The 27,352-nt window shown below is 49.7% G+C and overlaps 1 protein-coding gene across 2 annotated transcripts in view; it reads left to right on the forward strand.

The window, feature by feature from the left end:
- ZNF687 (zinc finger protein 687) overlaps nucleotides 1-27,352 on the forward strand; it is a 514,459-nt gene that overhangs the window by 376,229 nt on the left and 110,878 nt on the right. For both annotated transcript variants that reach the window (XM_069650250.1, XM_069650253.1), the window contains exon 7: nucleotides 18,873-18,985. In XM_069650250.1, the coding sequence (XP_069506351.1) occupies nucleotides 18,873-18,985 (113 nt within the window). The remainder of the gene's footprint in view (nucleotides 1-18,872; nucleotides 18,986-27,352) is intronic.

The raw sequence follows: 27,352 nt of genomic DNA on the forward strand, positions 1-27,352 counted from the left end.
CCAGATTTCTCACGAAACTCATTGATCGGACTGCGTACTCCCAGCTCAACGGCTTTGTCGAATCAAAAACTCCTGACCCCGCACAATCAGGCTTCAGACCTCGACATGGAACTGAAACCACTCTGATCTCGGTCTGGGATGATCTCAAGGTCACGGCAGACTCTGAGGGTTGTGTGGCTGTGATTCGCCTCGATCTCTCTGCACCCTTTGATGCCGTTAACCACTCAATCCTCCAATTCCCCCTCCACTCCCTAGGAATCTGTGGCTTGGCACACAAATGGATTGCCTCTCTCCTCAGCAACAGGAAACAAATCGCCTTCCTCTCCCCTTTTGTCTCAACTGCTCACGCTGTGACCACTGGAGTTTCCCCAAGGCACATGCCTCTCTGCTCTCCTTTTCAGCAGCGCGTGCAACCTCTCCTGTTACAACTATGCTGACGATACCCAAATTATCCTAAAAATCCCCAAGATAAGCACCAACCCACATCCCGACCTTGAAGCTTGTCTCCGTGATATTGACCGTTGGATGACAAGTAACCACCTCCTTCTGAACCCTGATCAAACTGAAATCATGTTGTGCGGCAATACTGCCCTTCGCCCACAACCGTTCACATGGCCCCCTTCCCTCTGCTCCTCCCTCCAATATAGTCAAAAACCTAGGCTGCACTATGGACTCGAGCCTAACCCTCTCCCGTCCGATCAATGTTTCAAAATGCTGTCACTACCACCTCAATCTACTTAGAGGAATCTTTCCTTACCTCTCCCACCCCAACAGACTTTCCGCCGTCATGTCCATCAATTATGTCGAGCCTGGACCAACTCAACAAACTCCAAAGAGCCCAACACTCTGCCGCCAAACTCCTCCTCGCCCTGGGACACAGAGACCACATCTCAACCGCTCCCCGCACCCTGCACTGGCTCCCAGTCGGACGAAGGGCCACCTTCAACACCCTTTGCATTACCCACCGAGGAGTGCACAAGACTGGCCCAACGTACCTACAAGAAAAGATAAAACACTACCATCTCGCACCCTAAGATCAAGCGATCCCGAGCAATGACGCCACTGAAAGCGACCATTAAGTCACTAATAATTTACTCTGAACGCAGTAATCGCAAACGTGCACCTGAAATCTGGAAAAACAAGGTCGTCTGACCACAACCTCCAACCAGGCACTCGCCTCTCCTATCGACATGCTCACTATCTACTTTACACCAACACACAATTAGAGCGCAGCTACACCCCTCGATCAATTTTGGCCTAGCTGCTCACATAAGAACAATACTTCATGAACACCAACATTCTGATAAAACGTAGCTACACCCATGAAAATCAGCCTGACTGCACACATAAGCGTCCTACACAGGCATAACGCAGCCTGAACCCAGTTTTGGTGACCAACATCCAGACTGCACACATTAAACTGATATCAAATACCAGCACACCTAATGCTAGGATGCAGCTACCATCAGGCAATCGCATCAGCTGCGCACATAATCGGTGCACACAAGCACCCTACAACATCTTATTCTCTCGACTAACCTGGACTACGGTCCCCGAGGGCGTTCAACCTGCAAGCGTTGGGCGTTCAACCTGCAAGCGTTGGGCATTCAACCTGCAAGCGTTGGGCATTCAACCTGCAAGCGTTTTGAGGTCATACTAATGATATATAGAGTGCTATATAAATGCAAATAACATAACATGACAGTCTATGGATCTGAGGCACTTCTTAGATCAAGGACTTGCACAAAGTTAGAGAATTTGTTCGAAAAATCACTTGTAGGGTCACCAGTTGTACAGCCTGTAAGGAGAGAGTTGAAACCAACTCTAAAAGGTAAGCCAATGCAATTCCCAACTGAGAAGAGCATGGCTAAAAGGCAATAAGGTAAGGACCCCAAGCTTAAACAGTACCTCTGGTTTGAAGAAGAGTGGTGTAGCTGGATTTTGTCTTGCTACAGCGGTGCAGGCCCTTTGTTCCTGAGCCTCAGTCTTGGGGGGGGGGGGGGGGGTGTGTGTGTGTGATCTGCCATCTGCCAGTGGGAGTTTCAGCAATTAACTTGCTTTTGGGATACAAAGAGGACCCCTGCACACACTCTAGAGAGATCCTGGAAGGAGCCAAGAAACCTGTCCAGCTCCAAGACTTGCGAGGAGACCGTGGACCTGATGGAAGGCGGCCTGGCGACTAACTTCTGCTGCTGTCCTCGTAGAAGATCTATAGCAGTCCTGTGAAGGAGCGGGGGAAACAGTGCAATAGACAGAGTAGGCCAGATGCGGGTATAGCCCGGGGAGGGGTCCACAAGTGCTGGTAAGGGATGCTCGGGGAGACTGGTCAAGGACGGGCTGGCCCCTGTAAGACTCAAAAGGCACTAGGCACCAGTCACAGCGACAGAGGGACATTAGCACAGGGGGGGAGAGGGAAGAAGGAGGTGGAGAAAAGGAAAGTCTTGTGAAGTTTCCGGAGTTTAAGACGATCTGGCTCAAGGTTGACTGGGTCAGGAAGGCCATCCCTGAGGGAGCTTCCTGCCAAGGAGAGGATCTACCTCCCACTCTCTGCTTGGAGAAACGTCTGACCTGCAGAGAGTTGGAGCTAGAGGACTGAAGAACTCTAGCAGGGAGAAATCTCTCAGCCCGATTCTGGATTAGTTGATCGGAGGAGTGCTCGAACCTGCAACCAGTGGGGATCAAGGGCTGAGGCGGACAGTGGGAAAAGCGACCTTGGGCCCTCTTCAACAGACCTGCTAAGTCCCATGAAGAATCGGAGTATAGGGGGCGAGTTGTAGCGATATTTACCTGACCTCCCAACTCCCTTTTGTATTACTTTGGTTTTGTCATTGCTTGTTCACACAAGCACTCTGAAAATTGGGAACACGTTTGTTAGTTAGATTAACATGTCCCCTAACAATTGGAACTGTTCATTGGACCCCTGAAACTGTACCTTCGTTTTTACAGCTTCACAAAACTGTATGGAACTTTACTGAACACAAGGCCCCATACATTTTAGGGATGGACTTCTGAAGTTAGGATTTCATCTCTGTGGACCTGTAGTGTTTATACTTATCTATACCTTTCTTTATAGAGGTTGATATGTATTTTGCCATACTCCAATGATTGTGTATATCTTTCTATTATTTTGTGTGAAAGTATTACCTGTTTGTAGTCATTTTATACTGTTATTTGGCCAACAGTAGAGAGGTATGTTTATACCTGTTTGTCTAAGTATGTCCCTTGACTGCTTCACTCTGTGTGCTCCTTGTGGGCCCCTTACAAGTTAACCACCTCTTGAGACTTCGCCTAGACCACTAGTCCACCTACCCTGAACTGGTTTGGCTACAGCTCCCAGAGATGTCCTTGTCACAATAGTAGGTTGGCCTTCTGTACATCTGTCCACCAGGCCAGAGTATAGGAAATCTGTTCCAACAAACACCAGCCAGGTTTGCGTAAGGTGAGACATGGACAGCATCTATACTGCTACTTCACAACACTTGCTTTAAATATTAGGTAGCTTGGTTCAATACTATAAACTGAGTCTTGTGAAGTAATGGGAGTTGAAGTTGCACTTGTAGTGTGTTGGGCTATGTTTGGTTAACAGTATTAGTATTTCTGATGCTTGTTATTCTGCTTAGAATCACATGCTGTGCATATGGTCCGACATCCAGTGGTAACCGGAGAGTATTGCATCTTGTCTTTCGAGGACCGAAAGGGGACGTCGGCATAGGCGTGTCTGTAACACTATCCCTATCGTGACGTGTGTAGTACCCAAAATTCCTCACGCGCTGTGGTTCCTCAGATTGTTTTTTTCCGCCCAGTTAACTGGTCGCCCTACAGCGGAGCTCTTACTAGGGACATTGTTTCTCCAGCATGGGGTCTGGCATGGATTCACATGCTCATGAATATTCCCCGTCGTCAGGCTGGGAATCCTCGGTAAAGAAAAAAATCAGTTTCGTTTCTGATCTCTTTCGTAGTAGTAACCAATCACTGATCTCTGCGTCATACTGACCACAGCCAATGACTGCCCTCTACCTAAGCCCCGCCTCTGGCAGCCATCTTCAGATTTTTACCGCACGTTCAAGTGTTGGGAGTCCTCGTGCTTAGCTCTCGAGCTTTTACTGCGTGTTTTGCGCTTTTTCAGGTGAATTTTCACATTTTTTCGGTTAATCGAGCCTCAAGCTCCACTGTTTCTACTCCCGTTAACGGCTACCCGTTGCAGGATTTTCCTACGCCCCTCAAGGGTGAAGATTTCGTCGAATCAACTTCTTGGAGGATTCCAGAAGATTTGCGGCCTACTTCGAGATGGCCCAGGATGCAAGTTCGTCACCCGGTCCCAAGCTGTTTCGCAGCTGCCCTGGATGCGGGCTGCAGAATGTGTTTAAGGAAGACTAACATTTGCGATGCCTTTACTGTCTTCATGGGGACAAGACTCATGTAGAGAAGGACTGCCAGTTCTGCAAGAACTTGTCGGAGCGGACCATGAGGGACCATCGATCCAGTCTCGCAAGCTGGTTGTAGAAGGGCTCGACGGGTGAGAAGAAGAAGAAAGGGTCCGAGCGGGCTTCTAAGTCCTGTGTGGGTGCCCCAGCGACGGGGGCCCAACACCAGGCCAAGCGCCGCGAGTCCGCTGGCTCCGGGAGCGCCGAAAGGTCGGGCTCTTCGGTCGCCAGGCAGGGCGCACCTTCCCCGGCACCGTCAACCACGAGCCAACGCTCCGGTTCGGGGAAGAGGAAGTCCGAGACCCCCGGGTAAGCTTCGGGAGAAGCCCCATCCGATCTCGGAAGAGGGGGAGCAAGGCGTCGCCCCTCCCCAGAAGGAGAGGGCCCGGGACGCAACTAAGGTGGTCAAGGCCCCTACCCAGCAGGCGAAGGCCTCTGTCGAGGCTATCGCAGCGACTCTGGCCAAGCCGGCAGAGACACTGCCAGCGGAGACCGCCTCTGGGACTAGAGTTTCCCTGCCGCCAAGGAGGGAATCCTCTTTTCAGCCCATCGTCGTGGCCGCCATGATGGAAGAAGCGGGGGGGGGCACGGTGCCCTCTTCGAGCTCGGAGTCAGCCTCAGAGGAGGAACTGACCGAGGCCGTGAGGAACCTCGAAGTCCAATTCGAGAAGGTTCGATCCCGTCAGAAAGATCCTCGGGAGATAACCGAGGAAGACGACGATGGTGAGGAAGAGCGGCCTTCCATTCCGGCACAGCCGGATCCTAGGCCTCAGGATGGCTCGGCGGCCATTTTGTCGGCCATCAAGTCCTTATGCTCTGAGATAAGGACGAGATTCCCACGGCCCATGCCGGAGGACCCGCAGCCTGGCCCGTCGGGAAGTCCTCAGAACAAACGACGGAGGACCCAACCCTCTCCTCCGCTCGCCCCTGTAAGGCCTGCAGTTCCCTCCTCATCCTCCCACAAGTCGGGAGATGACGGTGCGTTGGCCTCGACGACGGGTTCTGAGGGCGACAGCGACGGTACGGGTCTCTTGTCGCACGGGCCTCGCCGCCTGACGAGATTGGCTCATTCCACGCCATGATCGCCAGGGCGTCCGAATTGTTCCAGCTCTGCCCGGAGGAGCAGAGAAAGGAAGGTTTCCTCTATCAGCGCCGGGAGGCCAAGAGGAAGACGGTCATCGCGGTGCCCCTAATCGATGACATCTGGGAGGAGGGCCTGTCGGTTCTCAAGAACCCCTCCACGGCACCAGCCAAACGGGACCGGTACGAGAAGAAGTACCGGGTCCCCGAAACCGCTCCCCTGTGCCTCAGGGCCCAGCCAACGCCAGACTCGGTTGTCTCGGCGGCAGCGAAGAAGAAAGCGGCGGGGTCAGGAGCCTCGACGTCGAATTCCCCGCCGGACGGCGAGGGAAAGAAGATGGACGCCATGGGGCGGCGGTTCATTTCGTCGGCGGCGACGACGATCAAAGCGGCCAACGCCCTGGCGATCGTGGCCCGTTACGACAGGGAGCTCTGGTTTAAGCTGGCCCCCATATTGGACTTCCTGCCAGACGACAAGAGGTCCGAGGCCCTGGAAATACTGCAAGAGGGCGAGGTGGCGTCGGACCACGCCATAACGGTGGCAACCGATATTGCCGATACCGGGTTCCGCCAGCTGGGCAACGGTGTTTGCCTACGACGACGGGGTTGGCTCCGGGCGACCGACTTCCGTCAGGACGTCCAGACCAGGGTGTTGGACATGCCGTTCGACGGCAGCAACTTGTTCGGGAAGGCGGTGGACGAATCCCTCCAAGCCATGAAAACGGACACAGACACGGCCCGCGCCCTGGGAGCCCTTCAGCAACGACGGCCCTTTCGGAGCTCCGGAGGCAGACAGTGTGCCTCCAAGGGATCCAGCGGTGGCTCGTCGTCCTACCGCCTGGCGGCACGCTCCTCGTCTCAGGAGGCCTACAGGGGTCGCGGCAAGCAGGGAGCGTCTCGCCGCCGTCGGCAAGGTGGCCAGGGCGGCAAGGCCACCACCTCCAAGCAGGACTGAACCGGCCGTGGTCTCGGTCCCCCACCGAAGCACCCCGGTGGGAGGCTGGCTGACGAACTTCGTCGGCGCGTGGAAGTCAACCTCCACCGACCGTTGGGTGCTGGATACCCTGGCAAGAGGACACTCTACCGAATTCCTGAATAAGTGCCCTCACGTTCCACCTGTGGCCAGGAAGGAGAATCACGTCCCTCAACTGCTGTTGGAAGTACGGGCGATGCTCAGGAAAGGCGCCATCGAGCTTGTCCCGAAGAGGCTCCGGGGTATACTCAAGGTAATTCCTCGTCAGGAAGAAGATGGGCGGCTGGCGCCCCATCCTGGTCCTTCGTCGTCTGAACAAATACATCAGATCACAGAAGTTCAGGATGGTCACCCTCCAGCACGTACTGGGACAGCTGGAGGAAGGCGACTTTCTATCGTCGTTGGACCTGGAGGATGCATACTTCCACGTTCCCATCCTCAAAAGTCACCGAAAGTTCCTCAGGTTCATCGTCCAGGGACGCCACTACCAATTCAGAGCACTACCGTTCGGGTTGAAGTCGGCCCCCAGGGTCTTTACCAAGTGCCTACCACCAGTGCCGGCACGGCTGCGCCTGCAGGGGATTCACGTCTACCCCTACCTGGACGACTGGCTCATCCGCTCAAGGACGAGGGAACTTGCCGTCGAACACACTGCGAGGACCGTCCAGCTACTCACAGACCTGGGATTCGCCATAAACTACCCAAAGTCCCACCTGGTGCCGTCGCAGGTGGCCCTGTTTCTGGGAGCGAAGCTCGATACAGTGAGGCGCCTGGCGGCCCCGTCGGAAGAACGGACAAACACCATTCTAGGCAAAGTCCAGCGCCTGCTTGCCACGGACGTGGCCAGGGTGAGGTCCATCAAGTCCCTCCTAGGGATGATGTCCTCTTGCATCTACCTGGTGCGCCTCTGCAGACTACGGATGCGCCCTCTTCAAGAATTTCTCGACGCCCGTTGGATGCAGGCGACGGGCACCTTCGAAGACAGGGTCCCCCTCAACGAGGTGTTCTGGCGGGCTGTTCAGTGGTGGGGCGTTCGAGCGCACCTCATGGTGGGCAAGGACTTTCAGACGCCGGCGTGCCAGGAAACAGTGACGACGGACGCCTCCCTGGAAGGTTGGGGCGCCCACACCGGAGATCTCCACGCAAGAGGTCTCTGGCTCCCGGAGGAGAGGCTCCTGCACATCAACGTCCTGGAACCCCGAGCCGTGTTCTGGGCTCTCAAATCGTTCCTCCCGTCGCTCAAGGGCAAGGTGGTGCGGATCTTCACGGACAACACCACGACAATGTTTTACATACGGAAGCAGGGAGGCACCAGATCCCCAGCCCTATCCAAGGAGGCACAGGATCTGTGGCACTGGGCGGTCGCCCAGGGGATGTTCCTGGTTCCCTTCCACCTTGCAGGAGAATGCAACACCATCGCCGACTCGCTCAGCAGGGATCTGCGCGCGTGTCACGAGTGGGAACTGCACCAGGATCAGGTGGATCAACTCTTCCGACGATGGGGCAAACCCCAAATCGACCTGTTCGCAACAGCGACGAACTCTAAGTGCAAGAGGTTCGCCAGCAGGTTTCCCCAGCCGAGAAGCAAGGGCAATGCGTTCTCGTTCCCCTGGGACGGCCTATACCTGTATGTGTTCCCGCCGTTGCCGTTGCTGCTTCGGCTCATCAGCCAGCTCAAGAGGTCCCGGTGCAGGATGATCCTCGTCGCACCGGCGTGGCCGAGGCAGATCTGGTTCCTGGACCTTCTGGACTTGTCAACGTCACCTCCCATCGGCAGACGCGGACCTTCTCTCCAGAGAGGGAGGCGCCATCTTCCATCACGACCCGGCGTCGCTGAACCTGCAGGCAGCGCTAGAGTTTGGAGGCTACGATATACCGGCCGATTGCAGAGAGGTTCTTGCAAAGGCCAGGGCGTCCTCGACTCTCAAATGCTACGGTCATAAGTGGAAGAGGTTCTCTATCTGGTGCCGAGCACAGAAGATCAACCCCCTACGGATTACAGCCCCTCAAGTGCTGCCGTACCTGCTATCGCTGGCCCATGCCTCCATTAAGATTCATCTGGCGGCGATCTCCAGATATACCAGAACCACAGGACGGACGTCCCTGTGGTCCCATCGACTGGTAAAAGAGTTTATGAAAGGACTGTTCCGGTCGTTCCCGCCGGTGAAGGCCCCGGTCCCGGGAACTTAACGTGGTGCTGACCAGGCTCATAGGCCCCCATTCGAGCCGATGCACTCCACACCGATGAAGTTTGTGTCGTGGAAGACTGCGTTCCTGGTGGCCATTACCTCCGCACGACGAGTGGGAGAGATCCAGGCCCTTTCCTGCAAGGCACAGTACTTGACTTTCCATGCCTCGAGGGTGGTGCTTTGGACCTGTGAATCAAGGGAAAGCTCTCTCGAAGTCTCCTATTTCCAGATGGCTCTCCGGCTGCATCATGCACTGTCACCGGTTGGCTAACTGACTGCTGCCAGGCTGTCTGAGAGCCCATTCGACCAGAGCGATCGCTGCTACGGCGTTCTTATCTGGTGTGCCCCTGCTGGACATCTGCAGGGCTGCTATGTGGAGGTCGACGCACACCTTCACGAGATTCTACTGTGTCGATCGAGATTCCAGGGAGGAGTCCAGGGTCGGCCAAGCAGTGATGCGCAACCTGTTCGCTTAAGGTGAGCCTGGTGAGGAGGTAAGAGATGCTTAATGTTGTATTGCTTAATGTTGAGCCTTTTGCCACCCCCCGTGGTTGTGCATGTGTGTACTGCTATTTATTCTTATATTCATGAGCATGTGAATCCATGCCAGACCCCATGCTGGAGAAGGAACAAGTTACTTACCTGTAACTGGTGTTCTCCAGCATGGGTCTGGCATGGATTCACATGCGAACCCTCCCACCTACCCCTCTGCGGCTCTTCACTTGGTCATACTGCCGCTTCACGTGCTACCAAATCTGAAGATGGCTGCCAGAGGCGGGGCTTAGGTAGAGGGCAGTCATTGGCTGTGGTCAGTATGACGCAGAGATCAGTGATTGGTTACTACTACGAAAGACAGATCAGAAACGAAACTGATACTGATTCTTTTCTTTACCGAGGATTCCCAGCCTGACGACGGGGAATATTCATTAGCATGTGAATCCATGCCAGACCCATGCTGGAGAACAACAGTTACAGGTAAGTAACTTGTTCCTTATCTTTACGGAATTTCGGTTTAATGCCTCGTTAAGTCACTTCGCCTAATAAGAAAATCTTCGACAAAGACTACGGAGGAATAGTCTACTGCTGTGGTCTCGGCGCCTAAGATCCGGCGGCCGGATTTCCACGTGGTCGGGCCCTCTGGCCGACCTATACAGTAGGGAGAGTGGGTTTGGGGTGGCCATATTGTTATGTCTTTCCTCCTTTCCACTTCTTTTCCTTTCGGTCTGGTCATCCTTCCCTTTTGCTATGGAAAGGACTCCTTTTAGATTCTGTCTTAAGTGTATGGTCAGATATCCTTGGAAGGACGAGCACAGGACGTGTAACGCCTGTCTCCCCCTAGAGCACGACGAAAAGTGGTGTTCGGCGTGCAAGCTCCTTAAGCCTAAAACCCTTAAGGATCGGCATGTCAAGCGTGCAGCCTCCTTCCCCTACCGCAACACCAGCCGAAAGTGACGGGGGTACTTCGGATGACCAAACGTCCAATGCGGATGTTATAGACCTTGAGGTGGACACTTCTAGGTCCGCCACTCCCGTCCCTGACCCTTCCAGGCTCGACTCTGGTCTTGCTACAGGGACTACACCCGGCGACAAGGGCGTACATAAACATCGCACTAAACACACAACCCGCCTACGCCATCTTCGACGCCTTCGTCGAAAAAGGCGAAAGCGCCAACGGGTCAGTTGAAAATTTCAACGGTTCCCTCGGATCGTGTAGATCCAAAGCCTTCCCCGCATCCGCAACAGCGCATGATGACTGGGCAAACAAAAATTAATAAGGGCGCTACTCCCCAATCTATAGGCCAGAAAGTTACGACTAGGCCTCTACCCGGCACTCCGACCGCTGGGCCTTCGGAGGCTTTGTCTCACGACGATTCGGTTACTATCCGCAAGAGCATCGGTAGGATCACAGCCGCGGTGGGCCTTATCCCGGTCCCGCAGAAAGTTATGGGCCAGGCCGCAGAAAAATTTTCAACGGACTTGGCCCGCGATTCCGATGACTCTTAAGTGGATAGTCAAGAGCCTCTCTGACACCCTGAGAAGTTCCTCTCGACGCCAAAGGGCAGAGAACGTTGTTTCTCCCCACCTAAGCCCTTTTAGGTCCTCGAAATGGACTACTGAAAGGTTCGAGGGATGTATGGATCGGCTGGAGCAGATTATCAGTTCTGCTGACCAGCCTCTGCTGAAAAAGGCTCGGGTAGACCCTAACCTTCAAATACAAGATGTTCAGCCCCAGGTCTTCCAACAGGAAGACGTGGCCCACATGGACACATACAAGGACATTTATACTGAAGAAGAGGAATCCTCTTTTCTCGAAAATTATGAGACGACAAAGAACTGGGAGGAAGCCCAGCAAGAAGGACAGGATCCTTGGTCACATCAAGATCAGGACTCTGATATTTTGTGCATCGATTCTCCTCCTTCCACTCCGGCTTGCCAGGCCTCCCATGTGGATGACCAAATGGCTTTCAACACCATGTTGAAAAAAGCAGCAGAATTCTTCAATATTGCCACTCAAGAGGCTTTGCCTGAGCAGGATTTTGTGAAGGACATTATTAAGGAAAAACCTCCGGCAAGTCAATCCATTCCCCTCCTTAACTCTGTTAAGAGGCGGCGGATAGCTCCATCTTTAGTCACACCTGCCCAGACAAGGGCCGTGAACCCGAGAGTCTAAAAAATATTTCGGCCTTCTCCTTCCGACCCTCTATATATCAAGGGACATGCCATACCTGACTCACTGGTGGTGACCACTACTCGTAAGAGGGCAGGGGTAACCCTTGCCACTGGAGAATCACCTCCGGATAAGGAGTCTAAAAGATTGTATGCCCTAGGCAAACGTGTCACGTCATGTACCATTCGGGTTGCTAATAATACTACACTATTTGCAAGCTGTGCCGATGCCCAATGAAGCCTGCTCCGAGAAGGCCTTCAGGAGGGTCCCTGAACCGGCCAGGACCAAGCTTCTCGCCATTATTGCGGAATTAATTGCCCATCGAAGAGTCAAACCGGAAAGCAGTTGATGAAGCGTTGGAGACCGCCAAGAGGCAGCATGAGACCTTAAAGTCTCTGCAACAAATTACACAAAAACCCTCTTCCCAGAGGGGTAATAACTCTCGGCGGTCCTTTTGAAGACAAGCTCGTGCCGGTCAAAACTACAGCATGGGCAACTTCAACAATAACCAAACAAGCCCCGCTTACTATTCCTCAAGGGGTCAGAAATGCGGCAAGGGTAGAGGCAGAGGCCCCAATCACAGAGGAGCCACAGCCTCGGGTCAGAAATGACCACCAAGTTCAGGTCCCCGTCCCATGCCTCCCCGGTCGGGGGGCGATTAACATCTTTTCTCAAGGCATGGGAGCAGATAACTTCCGACCAGTGGGTCTTAAAGACGGTCGCCTACGGTTATCGCGTGGAATTCTCCCGACCTCCACAGTTCAGACCGCCGCGCTCACGGCGCCTTTCACCAGACCATCTAAACATCCTGATTCAAGAGGTGGAAGCACTGCTGGGAAAGGACGCCATAGAAGCCGTCCCTATTCTTCAGGTAAACTAGGGTATTTATTCAGTGTACTTCCTTGTACCCAAAAAGGATCTCAGCATGCGTCCTGTTCTAGATCTGCGCCCAGCGAACAAGTTCATAAAACCCCAGAAGTTTTGCATGGTAACACTACAAGAAGTGATCCCATTGCTGAAACGGGGGGACTTCATGGCAACATTGGATATGAAAGATGCATACTTTCATATTTCAATGTTGCCAGCGCACAGAAAATACCCAAGGTTCATGATCCAGGACAAACACTACCAGTTCAAAGTACTCCCCTTCGGCATCGCCTCAGCGCCAAGGGTGTTTACCAAAGTCCTGGCAGTGGCAGCAGCACACCTGCGCTCAGTCCCAGTCTACCCTTACCTCAACGACTGGCTCATTACGGGGGACTCGTTCGACGCTTGTTTTTGGAACCGCCAAAAAACAGTAGATGATCTCTTCAGCCTGGGCTTTTCAATCAACGAAAAGAAGTCCAGTCTAGTCCCCAGCCAAGTAAAACAATTTCTGGGGGCACTAATTCGGACGGAACACGGTCTTGTCTTCCCCTCCAGCGAGAGGGTTCAGAACATGCTCTCTCAGATTCCTCAATATGTAGCCAGTCGAGAGGAGACGGTACGCAAAACCATGCAGTTGCTAAGGGATGATGGCATCATGTATATACTTGGTTCCCCACACGCGTCTGCGCATGCGTCCCATGCAAGAGTGGCTCAACAGCCAGTGGTGTCAGGCCAGCGGACAATGGGAGGATCTGATAGTTATCTCGCCAGCCCTCGTTCTCTCTCTGCAGTGGTGGTCGAGGGAAAACCTCCTGAAGGTGAAAACCTTCACCACCCCTGCAGTGGAAGCCACTCTCACGACAGACGCATCTCTCACGGGGTGGGGGGGGGGGGGCTCACCTGCTTCAGCAGACAGCACACGGAGTGTGGTCCCCTCAAGTAGCATCCAATCGTATAAACTTACTGGAGCTATTAGCAGTGTTCAAAGCATTGAAAGCCTTTCAGGTACAACTGCAAGGGAAGACGGTGCTGATCTTAACCGAAAGCACTACAGCAATATATTACCTGAACAAACAGGGGGGCACTCACTCTCCAGGGCTATCCAAGCTGTCCCAAAACATTTGGATATGGGCTCTCAAACACAAGATGTTTTTGTTGTCCCAACATGTTCCAGGGGAACTCAATTTTCTAGCAGATGTACTCAGCAGAGATTTTCCTCTGCCAGAAGAATATGAATGGTGACATTGTATCCAGCGTCTTCGCAGAATGGGGGTTCCCAGAGATCAACCTGTTCGCTACTCAGGAGAACGCCCAATGCCAAGACTACGCCTCCAGGTACCCCCAGAACCGGTCCAAGGGGAACAGTCTCTGGATAACTTGGTCAGGGAAATGTGTCTACGCTCCCCCTCCACCTCTCTCCCCCCCCCCCCCCGACTCCCCTTCTCAACAAGATGGTGCACAAGATGCACCTGGAACCAGTTACCATGATACTAGTGGCCCCCATGTGGGCCCGCCAACCCTGGTTCGCTCACCTGATGGAAATGTCCCTCTCCCCACCACTCAAGCTGCCCTGCCCGTACAGCATGTTGTCTCAGGACAGGGGGGAAACCCTACACCCGTGCCACCAAACCCTGAATTTAGCAGCCTGGCTCCTGAGATCATAGAGTTTGGACACTTGCAACTCCCTCAGAGGTGCATGGACAAACTCAGGGAAGCGAGGAAACCTAATACACGTTATTGCTACGCTAGAAAGTGGAAACGTTTCATCATCTGGTGCAATTCCATGGGTGTCAATCCTATCGATTGCTCACCCTCACACATTGTGTATTATCTAACCCACCTGTTGGACTCTGGGTAAGTCTTTAATTCCCTAAAGGTTCATCTGGCTGCTTTGTCAGCCTACACCACATCACAGCAAAAGGTATCGTGGTGGAAGATACCGGTGAATAAAGCCTTTATGGAAGGAGTTAAGAGGATTTATCCTCCCATCTCTCACCCAGCCCCTGGATGGGATCTGAATGTGGTTTTAACCAGGCTCATGGGAGCTCCCTTCGAGCCTATGCATAAAGCAAGTCTGAAAGACCTGACTTATAAGACGGCCTTCCTAGTGGCTATCACTTCTATCAGAAGGGTTAGCGAACTACAGGCTCTTTCTGTTCTGTTTTAGACCCCTTTGTTACAGTCCACAAAGATAAGGTAGTTCTGCGCACACATCCCAGGTTTGCGCCTAAATTTATTTAGAAGTTCCATGTGAACCAGTCAATCGAACAACCCACTTTCTTCCAGAACCCTACTAACATGGCCGAAAGAAGCCTTCACACACATGCACAGGGTAGTTATGTTTTACCTAGAGAAAACTAAACCACTAAGAAAGGCTAAACAATTCTTTGTTTCAGTGGCAGCTGGTAGAGAAGGGGATCCTGTCTGTAAATCAGCTATCTCAAGGTGGATTGTCAAATGCATCACACTATGTTACACTCTTGCGAAAAGAGAACTGCCCTTCAAGCTTAGAGCACATTCTACTCGAGGCACTGGGGCATCCATAGCATTCATTGCAAATGTTCCTCTTGAGTCCATTTGCAAAGCGGCAACCTGGAGTTCTGTACACACCTTTAAAAAACACTATTGCCTAGACACTCATTCTAGGTCTGATTCTCAGGTGGGACAAGCAGTACTAAGACATCTTTTCTCTACTGTTCCTTCTCACAACCCACCTCCAACTCCGGGTACTGCTCGCTATTCTATGCACAGCATGTGATTCTACTAGCATCAGAAGACATGCATTACTTACCGTAATAGCATTTCTGATGATTGTATCTGCTTAGATTCACATGCGCCCTCCCTACTGCCCCGCTCGGGGTGGAAGGAACATAGACTTCTTACTACTTTCTCTCTTTATGTACTCACTCACTATAGCCTTGGGCTCCCTCATGTCAGAAAAAATACAATCGGAGGGACCTCGGCGCATGAGGGATTTTGGGTACTACACACGTCATGATAGGGATAGTGTCCAGACACGCCTATGCTGACGTCCCCTTTCGATCCCCGAAAGACAAGATGCAATACTCTGCAGTTACCACTGGATGTTGGGCCATATGCACAGCATATGAATCTAAGCAGATACAATCATCAGAAATGCTGTTACGGTAAGTAATGCATGTCATTTGGACTGGGTGTTGGTACATTCCCAATGTTTGTTTATTTTAAATGTTTAAGGTAGTTTACCTCAGTGTTTTTAAAACTTGTTTTCCCAAAGAGAGATTTTTGCAGTGAACGCAAGATGTTCAAATAAGTACAGGTATTACAGACCTAGATCTTGTAATGATTCCATTTACACACATTTTTCTATGGATACAGAAGAGTCCAAAATAATATGAGGATGGTGTCGATCAGAAGAAGCATTGTAGTTAGCCTTTAGACGTCATACACGTTTTGACTGATTACCTTTGAGAAGATATTTTAGCTCTACTGAGACTTTATTTCAAGTCTAATTATTATAATGCGTTGCTCTACATAATGTACTCCGGATAGCCATGCCTATTACACTGTCAAGTTATGCCCAGCTCATTGCTCTGGACATACGTAATTTTAAATGCACCTGTCTCTTAAAGGATAATTCACTCTAAAATATTATTGGCAAGAAAGATGGCCCATAATCAAAAATAGATATAACAAATATTTTTAAACTAAGTCTCTATGTAAGGTTTTGAGCAAATGAGGCTCAAACTCAGAAATGTCAAGCACTAGGAGGCATCCATTTTGTGAAATGGATGAGCCTCCTGTGCTTCTGTTAAGCTCTGCTTTGCGGCACTAATGAAGCAAAAGCCAGCCAGCTGTAATAAACAAAGGGTACCCCTGGGTGGCTGTTGCTTCATTATTGCCGGAGAGCAGAGAATGCAGACAGGAAGGCTGCATGCAGGTTAAGTACTTATTTCTTTTTTCTTAACAAAGCACTGCAAATATAAATACAACCTTCTTGTATTTATAAATGCTGCTGTTTTCTTTCTAAGTTTCTCTGGCTCCCCCGGGCTTAGAAAGAAAACTGCAGCATTAATAACGTTGTATTTATGTTTGCAGTGGCTTCAGCTCTGAGACTCCTGGGCTCCCCGGGTCTGGGGAGCCCAGGAAACTCAAAGCTGAAGCCACAGCAAGCATGCTGTGGTTTTCTTTCCAAGTTTCCCGGGCTCTTCCGAGCCGGAGTAGTCCAGGAAACTTAATAAAGAAAACTGCGGCATTTTTAAACACAAACGCGTTGTATTTATGACCGCAGCGGCTTTGTCTCCTGGGCCCTCCGACCCGGCGAGCCCAGGAGACTCAAAGCTGAAGCCACTGCAATCCTAAATACAACAACGTTGTATTTATGATTTCTGTGGTTTTCTAACCACAGCAATCATAAATACAAGAACATTGTATTCATAAATAATTGCTGCGCCTTTGCTTGTAAGCAAGTCGAGGCAATTATGAATACTTCGCCGGCATGCAACAGAGTTTTCATAATTGCTGCAATTTTTTTCTAAGTTTCCCGCAAGGGCAAACTAAAAAATAAAGTGGCAGCAATTATGAAAACTCCGCCGGCAGCCGGCAAAATATTTATAATTGCTCTGCCTTTCATTTTACGTTTTCTGTGCTTCCCTGGGCTTGGGGAGCACCAAAAATGAAAGTGAAGGCAGCCCCTCCATGTTCATCTCTGCTCTGGCTGCGGTAAGCAAAAGCTCCCACTAGGGGGCCTTTTGCTGCTTGATTAGTGCCGCCAGGCCAGGGCAGAGCTTAACATGAACAGATTCCTGCTTGAACTGACAAAATGGATGCTCCTATGTAAACACTTTGAACCTCGTTTGCTCAAAAGTTTACATAGGAACTTTTTTTAAAAAGATGTTTAAATGTTTTTGATTATTGCCCATCTTTTGGGACAATTACATTTTAGAGTGAACTATTCCTTTAACGTAATGCCTCCTAGTAAAAGGTGACATAACAGATGACTTTGTTGGTGCACTAAATGCGATAGTTTCATGGTGATTCTTTGGGTCCTCTGACTTAGATGCCCCTGTAGAGGCCTCAGTTAATTACTCTGGCCCAACTACTAGATTGTAGTCTATCCATAGCACACAGCTATAAAACAGACAAAAGCTTCAAAAAGACTGTTGTGCCATTTTTCATGAATAGTTCTTAATGCTAGCATCGAGCACTTTTCTGTGCACATGCAAAAAGTAGGCTTGATATGGGGAAATAATTGATGATCTGTGCACTTAGGGGGTGATGGTTAGCGGGAAGCTAATTTGAAGCGAGATATCCTGGTTTGGCGTTAGACCGCTTCCCCACCGGACTACATCTTTTGTATGGCATTTAACAGTTTTAACCATCTGGAAACTGCTGAACCCTAACAGTCACCATGGAAATATTGCATCTCATGAAATCCTTTGGTATGGTGCGCTAAGTTATAGAAACCACTGTTTTTAAAGTACATACATTCTGAGCAATGTGCTGGGTTTAAACTCCTGTCTGTTATATCTTCTAATTATTTTGAAATTAATTATTTTAAGCAGGGATTTCTATTCAAGTTAGACTTGGAAATAAATCGTAGAAGAGATGTAATAGCTTCTCAGAAGTAATCTGCCAACAAGTGAAAGCCAACTTTAAGAATGATACTAATGCACGTTTGATTGTTTTGAAACCAGACATGGAAAACGTGTAGCTAGATTGGAATAACCTTTCTTAGATCACCAGCAGTTGTTTAACTCCTAGATACTATGTTTGATGATTTTGAACTCATCAGCGTAAGGCTTCATACGTAATTGTAATCTTATAATGAAAACATAAGCATAGAAGAATGTTCCTGCACTACAACAGTGGGTTTGACGAGATAACTAGGATCCCTCAATATTTATAAACTGTCTACTGCTGAACATGCAGTAATGGACATGTTCATCCATTTCAAGTAAAGGCACATAGTTAATTGATCATGAAATTGATTCTACCCTCACCATAGTGTTGGGTGCAGTCATTTTAGTGGTCTTCGTACTTTAGTCTAGCAATGCCTCCTACTTCTCAACAGGGGATTAGGCCAACTGGTGTAGGGGTCCTACGTTATTGATAGATCAATGGTTCATGTCCCATTTCAATGGTTTGGAGATTGACTCTGGCATCTTGGTCCTGTGAAGTATATTTCATGCACTTGCTATGGCAGATGTTGAACACGGTCCATGTGTTTTCTTGTACATGAGTGCAATCATCATTTTATATATATATATGCAGCATGTTGGGCTTGATGATCCAGGGGACTCTTGCAGATTAATATAGCAATAGTTCCTGAACTATAGTAGGGATTAAGCATAGTGATACTTGGTATTAATTCTTTCTATGATTCTAAATCGGTAGGAGGATTAAAGGCCCTAAGAAGAGACAACAGAAGTTGTTTCTAACTTCCCATTGGACAGTTGTTTAGTAACCCTGGCCTTTCAAAGACTTTGCAGTGTCAGGCGTGCTATAGAAGGAAACTGCAGCATATTAAGAAGTAAGGGCTATGTATTGAGTACAAGTGGTGCTGCCTTCAAAAAACATAATTCTTGTTATTTTGTCTGAAAGCAATGTCTCCACTGTATGTCCTTTTCCAGGTGATGGCATAGAACTGCTCCTTTCCTTCTCAACCATGTCTTTTTTTGTGTCTCCTTTAGTCTGTGAAGAAGTTTCCTTGCCGACTCTGTGAGCGATCTTTCTGCTCTGCCCCCAGCTTGCGACGGCATGAACGGGTGAACCATGAGGGGATTAAACGAGTCTTTCCCTGCCGGTATGCACCATGCCCCTTCTGCAATGTCGGGATGTGGCAGATCTGACTATGTCCTTGCTGTATCTGTCCTTCCTTGCTTTTTCTTAAATGTTGCTACTTTATGTTGGGGTTTCCGTTAGCAGTTTTTCTGAAGTAGTAAAACCATTCAACTGCGACAGTTCAAGACTCCACTTTAGTAGAAGGCTGTACTGTTAGGAAGAATTCTCATAAATGTGCTAATTCCCTTCACCTTAGAGACCCCCCGTACCCCCCCCAGCAACTTTGCTTGATTTTGAGGCCTTGATTGTCTTACCTTTGAGGGAGTGTAAGCCTTTTTTTTCCCACTCTCGTATTTTGAATGTGTTTTACTCTTGTGTTTTCTTTGGTTATGGAGTTTTAGACAACTCCATAGGCATCATCTTTCCATATGTGTCACACAGCACCCCCAGTGCAGTGGCACAGGGAAGCCTTTTTCAGGCTTTCCCATGGTTTAAATACCTTGTCTGGGATAAACTACTGTTTCCCAGAGAAAATAAAGTGAAATTGACTTTACTAGGCTTTTCAAATTCCCAGACCCAGCACACCCTATCTTACTATAGTGCTGGAGAGTTTATCTAGCATCCCTTGTGTCTAGAAACCCATGTAGCAGTCAAATGCTACCCTTACTCTTATGTCCCGTTCCCTTTGCTCCATACTGTATGGGCGTCCCGCGTGGATGCTTCTTTCTTTTTTGTCTTAGCTATCATTCAGGTACTCGGTCCTCAGGCGTCACGCTCTTCCCCGGTGCATGTCGACTTCTACAGGGTTCAGCAGGTGTCCATCCTGCAACAGGCTCTTCCCAACTCCTCTGCGGTGCTGTTAGGCAAGGACAAGATTATCTTGGAGTCGTACGGCAAGAAGATCTACTCCAACGCCTCCTTGCACCTGCGTCAGACCAACACTGATGTCATGCTGGCTTCCACCAACCAACTGTTATGGCGGGAAATTGCAGACTTCCTCCGGGAACTCTCCACCCAATGCCAATCACGCTTTAAGGCGGAGCTAGTGGAAGCCAAGCTCGTGGCGAATGACCTCATGGAATCGACAGTGGCTCATACCGATACCTCAGGCCGTGCCATCTGCATTGCCACGGACATGAGGAGAACAGCCTGGCTACGGGCAATGAAATTCAACCCTGATGTCCACGATCGCATTCTAGATTTACTGTTTGAGGTGGGGTGGGGGGGGGCACATCCACTCCTCTACGGACGAAGAACTGGACAAAAAGCAAAATCGCTCACAAATGGCAAAGTCTTTATCCATTCTTACAAAGACCACGCCCAAATCCAAATCGTACACCCAATCTCAGCAGCGCTCTGAAAAGGGTTGTACATATGGAGGGTTCCACGGCTTCCAGCAAGGCAGATCCAGGCAGCTGGACCGCTCGCCGTCTCAGAACCGGCGTAAACAAAAAGGGGGGTGGGGGGGGAGTAAGGGTGTTTTCCAGTCCCCCACCTCAGCGTCAGCCTCCAAGGGAAAGCAGTCATGACACGCCCCCTCTGGTCCACGTGTCTCCAGTGGGGGGCAGGCTTTCTCTCCATGCAAAATTCTGGCGCCAGAATTTTGCGGACCCCTGGATCCTCTCCATAGTATCCACAGGGTACTGCCTTCCTATCCCAGTCTCTCCTCCCTCCTCCGCTCCGCTCCCACAGGTTGGGACATCAACTCTTTTGGCAGAGATCTGCTCGCTCGTAGAGAGCCTGGCTGTGGAGGAAGTCCCAGCCTCCCAGCGAGGCTGTGGCTTCTACTCTAGGATTTTCGCCATTCAGGAGAAGAACCAGGTGGGCCTGGTTGTGCTGGACCTTTCCACCCTAACCCCTCCCTACCCCTGCAAAAATTCAAGATGGTTATGCCAGCTTTTGTAGCGGAGACATTGGACAAGGGAGACTGGATGTGCTCCCTGGACCTGAAGGACGCATACCTACACGTCCCGATTTGCCAGCCCCATCGTTCTTTCCTACGGTTCAGGATCATGGGCTACAATTTCCAATACTAAGTCCTTCCATTTGGCCTCAACTCGGCCCCCAGACTCATGAACGCTGTGGCGGCCCTCCTCAGAGCGAAGTCACAGCTGCACCCTACGCAGACTCTAACATTCCTGGGACTCATTTGGGACACGTGCTCCAAGAGGGTTTTCCCGTCGGAAGACAAAATCTCGGCCATCAAGAGGGCTACCACCTACTTCCTCAGCAGAGAGGGGACCTCGGCATGGTGGTACCAACATCTCCTGGGTCTACTGGTGGCGGTCCTGTTTGCTGTACCACACACAAGGCTGAGGATGAGAAGGATTCAGCTGCACTTCACAGACTCAAGGAATCAGGAGCGGGGCTCGCAATCCGAGATGGTCAACGTTCCTCCATCTCTCCACCCCGACCTAACGTGGTGGTCCATGGACTGCATCCTACGGACGGGCAAGCCCTTTCGGCCGCCCTATCCGCAGGCCACCATCACCACAGACTCCTTGCTCGAGGGCTGGGGAGCCACCCTGGACGATCTCTCGGTCCACGGCACCTGGACTCGACAGGAGCAGGAATACCACATCAAATTGCTGGAGCTGAACACCATCTAGCTAGCGCTCAGAGCATTCCTACCACTTCTCAAGGAAAAGGTTGTTCTCATCCAGACAGACAACTCGACCAGCATGTACTACGTCAACAAGCAGGGAGGCACCAGATCCCCTACTCTGTGCAGGCTGGCGATCAGCACGTGGGAATGGGCCCTGGAAAACAACATTTACCTCTCGGCAGTCCACCTCCCGGGTGAATCCAACCTTGAGGCTGGACAGAGTCTCAGCAGGCCGGGAGCGGACAATTACGAGTGGCAGCTAAACGACCTCGTTATTCAGGAGATCTTCAACAGGTGGGGTCCACCCCAAGTGGATCTCTTTGCCACCTGGTACAACAAGAAGTGCCCCCAGTTCACATCCTGGCAGGGTCAGTGCCCCGTCTCTATGGGTGATGCATTTCACCTCCAGTGGACCGGCATGAAGGCCTACGCATTTCCACCTACTCCCCTGATCCACAGGGTAATTTTCAAGATCAAAGAGTCTCACCAACTTCTCATCATTCTAGTAGCTCCATAGTGGCCGGCCAGGAACTACTTAGTCTCTTCGAGGTGCCCCGATACACCTTCCGATGGGCCCAGCACATCATCTGGCACAGCAGGGGGTCAGAATCATCTACCCCGCGCCAGAGAAACAAGCCCTCACAGCGTTGTACCTGAGCAGGTAACGCTTCGGCACCTTAACCTTTCACAGGCCAATCTGGAGATCATACAGGGTGCCAGGAGCAAGGCCACCAGGGCCCAGTACAAAAGCAAATGGACCAGATTCTGCCACTGGGCAGACTCCATGGGACTCAACCCCTTGGCCTGCAATTTGGATGACGTGCTCTCTTTTTCGGCGCACTTCACTCATTCGGCCGTACAGGTGGACATCTGCCGCACATACCTTGCAGCCTTTGGGTTTTACAGGAACTCGGAGGAATGCATCTTTTCCTCCTCCAACCCTATAGTCAAGAAACATCTGACTGGTCTTGCGAGGCTCTACCCGCCCGTCAAGAGACCTCACCCTGTGTGGGCCTTAACATAGCCTTGGGCGCCCTGGCGCACAAACCATTCGAGCCAATGGCGTCTGTGGACATTAGGCTGGTCATCATCAAGACGGCCTTACTAGTCGGTCTTACCTCGGCTCGTAGAGTCGGCGAGATCCAGGCGTTGGTCGCCTCTGAACCATATACCACCTTTCACAAGGACAAGGTAGTCATGCGGATGCACCCAGCATTTCTGCCCAAGGTTCCATCTACATTTCACTTGAACTAAGAAATATTCCTTCCTACGTTCTTTCCCGATCGCAAGGATCATCTTCGGTAGAGAGTAAAAAAGAAAGTAGCAACTCGTCCTGTAATAGTATTGGACGATCAATTGCAAATTACAACTGGCACCCAAACCTCAACTGGTGCTCAACTCACCTACGCCAATGACAAACGCGGATTAATTGAAAAGAGCACAACTCCCGCATTCACATCACAAGACAAAAATAAATCACTGTTGTCGAAGAAGCAAATGGACCCGCCTAGACAAGAACGTTCATTATCGAGACAACCTACAGAAATTAACATTGAAAAACCTCAAATTCATCATAAGAGTGTCCCAAAAGGTTGCACAGTTCTGGAAGTAAACGACCAGTCACTAAACTCGAGACTTCCAAACAAAGCCATCTACATAGAAGATGGAGCTCTCCCGAGTAATAACCAAAGCAAAAGGTACGGAATATTCACACAAACCAATAATAAGTGATGATGACCTACACTCAACTGAGTGGGCGTGCTGCTTAAATGCAGCTCTGAATAAAAATTTAAAAAAATTGTAGCCAAGGGAAACAAGAACTTAGTTCCAATACCAGCACCAAGGCAATTAACCCTGGGGAAAAAGAACAAAAGAAAGAGTCTTTGATCCAAAACTGAACAGCTCAGAAACTACGATAGCACCTCCAATCACTATTGATGAGCCCCACGATATCTCTGATCTGATGGACCTTAGCCAATGCAGCATTGAGGAATCCAAATCAGATCTTTTTAAGGCACCTCTGCTCAAGAGAAAAGCCGAATCAAACCGGTAAAGCTCTTCGCCACCCAAACCAAAAAAGAAAGTAAAGGAAATGGAGCCAGATTCCCCAGTGTTTATTACACTGGCTGACAGATGCAAAAATCTGTCAAAGAAGGGGAAAGAGGAAGAGCAACAATCTCACACTAGTTTATCAAGCACGTAAAGGCAAAAAAGGGAAATTCACAAATCTAAGGCCAGAGTGCCCCAAGCTAGAAGCTACAGGGATGCACTGAATGAAGAGCGCGAAAGCAGAAGAAAAGACACTCTTGTGACGAACCCTCAAGACCTTGCGTTCACTCGCGTGCAAACTCAGACAGGAGACACTGTCAGAAGGCTTTGCCCAGTCAATTCAAAAAAATAAAAACAATCGCACCTTCAAGTTGGAACAGACACTAAACATGGACGACAACCTCATCTTAAACAGAAAAACAATCAGGACTGTTTCATTGTATCCCAAACCTCAGGCAACTGCGCTCAAACTACCTAAAAATCGTCGAATTTGTGCAGAATGATCGCACAGACAGCGTATTCCTTCACATAGCATTCTTTTCACTACTGGAGAAGCTATCGGACGCAGCAGAAAGTTTACTGATGTTAGGCTATGTCCTAAGTACAATTAGATCAGACGGGAAAAACACAGACCAGCATGGCCCGATGGGAAGAGTATGTGATCAGGACTCCACTTTTCCTGCTCGACCAATGCACTCTTTAAGGACAACTGGAATTTCGAGCGATGCAAGATAAGGAAAGAGACCTGTCCTCTGGCTGATTCTCCTCAACGCAACAGGAAGAACGGGAGAGTGTCATAACGTGGCACCTCCCTGGGGGAACAGCCAGGACTATCAATACTTGGAAGACTCTAGTCCGAGAGACAACATCAGAGGGAAAACCAGCTTCAAAGATCCTTTGGGCATAGGTCGACAGCCTTTACCTAAAATGAAAGTAATTTTGAACAAGACATTCACGAAATTCAACACGAGGAATCTGCAAACATCATCAAAGGTTCCAAACCAGAGGATCATCAAAATTGGTCTTGGATTCCCGGGACTTTGGGTGGCTATTTTCATTAATCACCTGCTAATCTATTGAAAAATCACATGTCACGTATGGAGGGTCTGGGAGGACATCAGCAGTCTCCTTGCTCATTGCTAATGGGCTCTTGGAATACAAGGCTTCAGCCACTTGATGACCCCCAGTGACGTGAACTTGGGTGATTTTGATATAATGTGTCTACAAGAGACATGGCAAAACCGCACTTATATGGATACATTTTTCTCTCGCTGGCTCTAAAGGGCCCAAAAGGCCGTCCTACATCAGGTCTTCTAACTACAATAAAATCTGGCAGTGAAATCCACTTTAAGGAAACTCATCACAAATAGATCTATGCAAGCTTTACTCGTCACTTGGCGGCCTCACTTACGGGGTAAGGGACAAGTTACTCCTGATCGTCAATGTATACTGGAACCCCCAGGCTATAAATAAAAACACTTTTCTGACAATGGTTGCAAAAGTGATCGACAAGGTGAATATCGATCACCAAGTGAAGTACATACTAATATGTGGTGATCTAAACGTGTCCTGTCCAGACACTGGCGAAGTGAAACCTCGCGTTGCAAAACATTCAGCGTCTGTAGAGCGAGGAACTCTATGGACCACTTAAATGGATTCTAGAGACCTGCACAATCTCCATTTGACAATAGACATAAACAAATACGAATACCGACATGGGAACAGGAATGTCAAGAGGCAACAATTGATCACATTTTCATATCCCGAGAACTCCTGTGTCTATCACAACTTTCACAGTGCAGAAAACGAAATACAGTGCTAATAACCTACTGACAACCTCATGGATGATTCAGAAAAATCCAAGACCAACGATGAAGGTTCAAGTAGAAGACTGTAATTGCGGTACTCATTTAAGACTAAACTCTGGCTCAATCACCAAAATAACGAAGCTGTACTCGGAAAACTATGAACCGGGAAGCAGCGCCTGAGGAATGTGGGGAGTCGATTACCAATCGCTATTGAGCGCATGCCGGATAAAAAGGAAAAGCTACAATTTAACCCAAAAGCAAAATGTTCATGTTTACTACTTACTGGTGGTTGAGAAGAGCCTTACGCCAAATCAATCGCCGGGCGGCAAAGATTCACTCCAAAGAAAATGTAGCAAAAGTAACATTAAAGGCCTATAAAAACGGGCTAATAACTTATCGGTTGAAACGCCCCAAACGTTTTTAAAGCTGCGGTTTTATTTCTAAGTTTTCCGGGCTCCTCCAGCCCAGAAAACTTAGAAAAAAAAAACGCAGCTAGTGCTTATTTTAAAAAATAAATAAATAGCACTTACCGAGATTCAGCTGCAGCTTTCCTGCTCTGGTCTCCGGTCCCGTCCTCCGCGTACAGCACCAATGAAGGAAAAGCCACCCAGCGGTAGCTTTTGTTTACTACAGCTGGCTGGCTTTTCCTTCATTAGTGCCGCAAAAGCCAGCACATGCGGGCATCCATTTCACGAAATGGAGGCACCCATGTGCTTGCTTTTGCGAATTTTGAGCTTGAATAGCTCAAAATTTTACATAGGAAGTTAAAAAAAAAAAAAGGGCTAATATTTTTTTTTAATGTTGCCTATCTATTTTTAAATAACATTTTTTACTGGACTATCCCTTTAAGTATGGAGCCTGACAAACTCCATAGGCATCATCTTTACATTGTGTCACACAGCACCTTCATTGCAGTGGCACAGGGAAGTCTTTCAGATTTCTCAAAAGGTTTAAATACCTTCTCTTGGATAAACTACTGTTTCCGAGGGCAGTGAAGTGAAATTGACTTTACTTAGATTTGTAACTTTCTAGACCCAGAACACACTAGCTATACACTAGGGTGCTGGAGGGGTTACTATCACCTTTGTCTAGTTTCTCATGGAACATTTTTATGTTACCCTTTCCTCGATGAATTGCTGGTGGCAGTGGTTACTTTTAACTACCGTGGTGTGCTTTTACCACAGGATATGTTCGCAGCTGCAGTAAAACAAGGGTGCCATTTTTGTCAAAATGGTCCCGGTCTATTTTTTTTCCGCCATTTCTTTGTGGAAATGTCCTTCTTGATATTTACTCTGCGCGCCAAACCAAGTTTGGTCCCTTTGTTCGTTTTGTCTTTGGCAGGATTCATGAGTGAAGCCCGCCTCTGGCTCCAGGGTGTCTGGCGGGGACAGGAAGCGAGGGAGGTGCCTGAAACTCCTTGTGCTTAGTCTCCTAGGAGACAGAAATGCACTCTTAGGTGATTGGCTGGCTGGCTGGCTGGCTGTCCGGCTGTCTGGCAAGCAAAGCCATCCTGCTGGATGACTGACAGCTAGGCTGGAATGAATGGGAGAAACCTGCATAAAAGCCGAGGGTTTTTGGCTTGGAAGGCAGAGTCGACCACTGGACGAAGGAATCCGAAGAAGAACTTGGAAGAGACGCCTGCTGCAACTCCTGGACCATTGGTTTGCAGTGAAGTCCTGCTGCTGTGCTGAAGCTCCGAATTCGTTTCGACTCGAGCAGCCCTATAAGGACGACTTCTCCCCTTGAGTTGTTGGGACCAATCATCTCCAAAGTAAGCCACCTGGACATCCTCTCGAAGCATGTTGTATTTCAACTGCAGTTGCTGCTGGTACAAGGGCCAGGGAGAGGAACACCAGTTTGTGTGCGTTGCTTTTAAGTTGGCCAAGAGCTCCAGGAAGATCCTCCGGACTCCCAGGAAGCAGGACTG

This window comes from Ambystoma mexicanum, chromosome 1p (assembly GCF_040938575.1).
Source record: "Ambystoma mexicanum isolate Mex_15411 chromosome 1p, UKY_AmexF1_1, whole genome shotgun sequence".
Lineage (NCBI taxonomy): Eukaryota > Metazoa > Chordata > Amphibia > Caudata > Ambystomatidae > Ambystoma > Ambystoma mexicanum.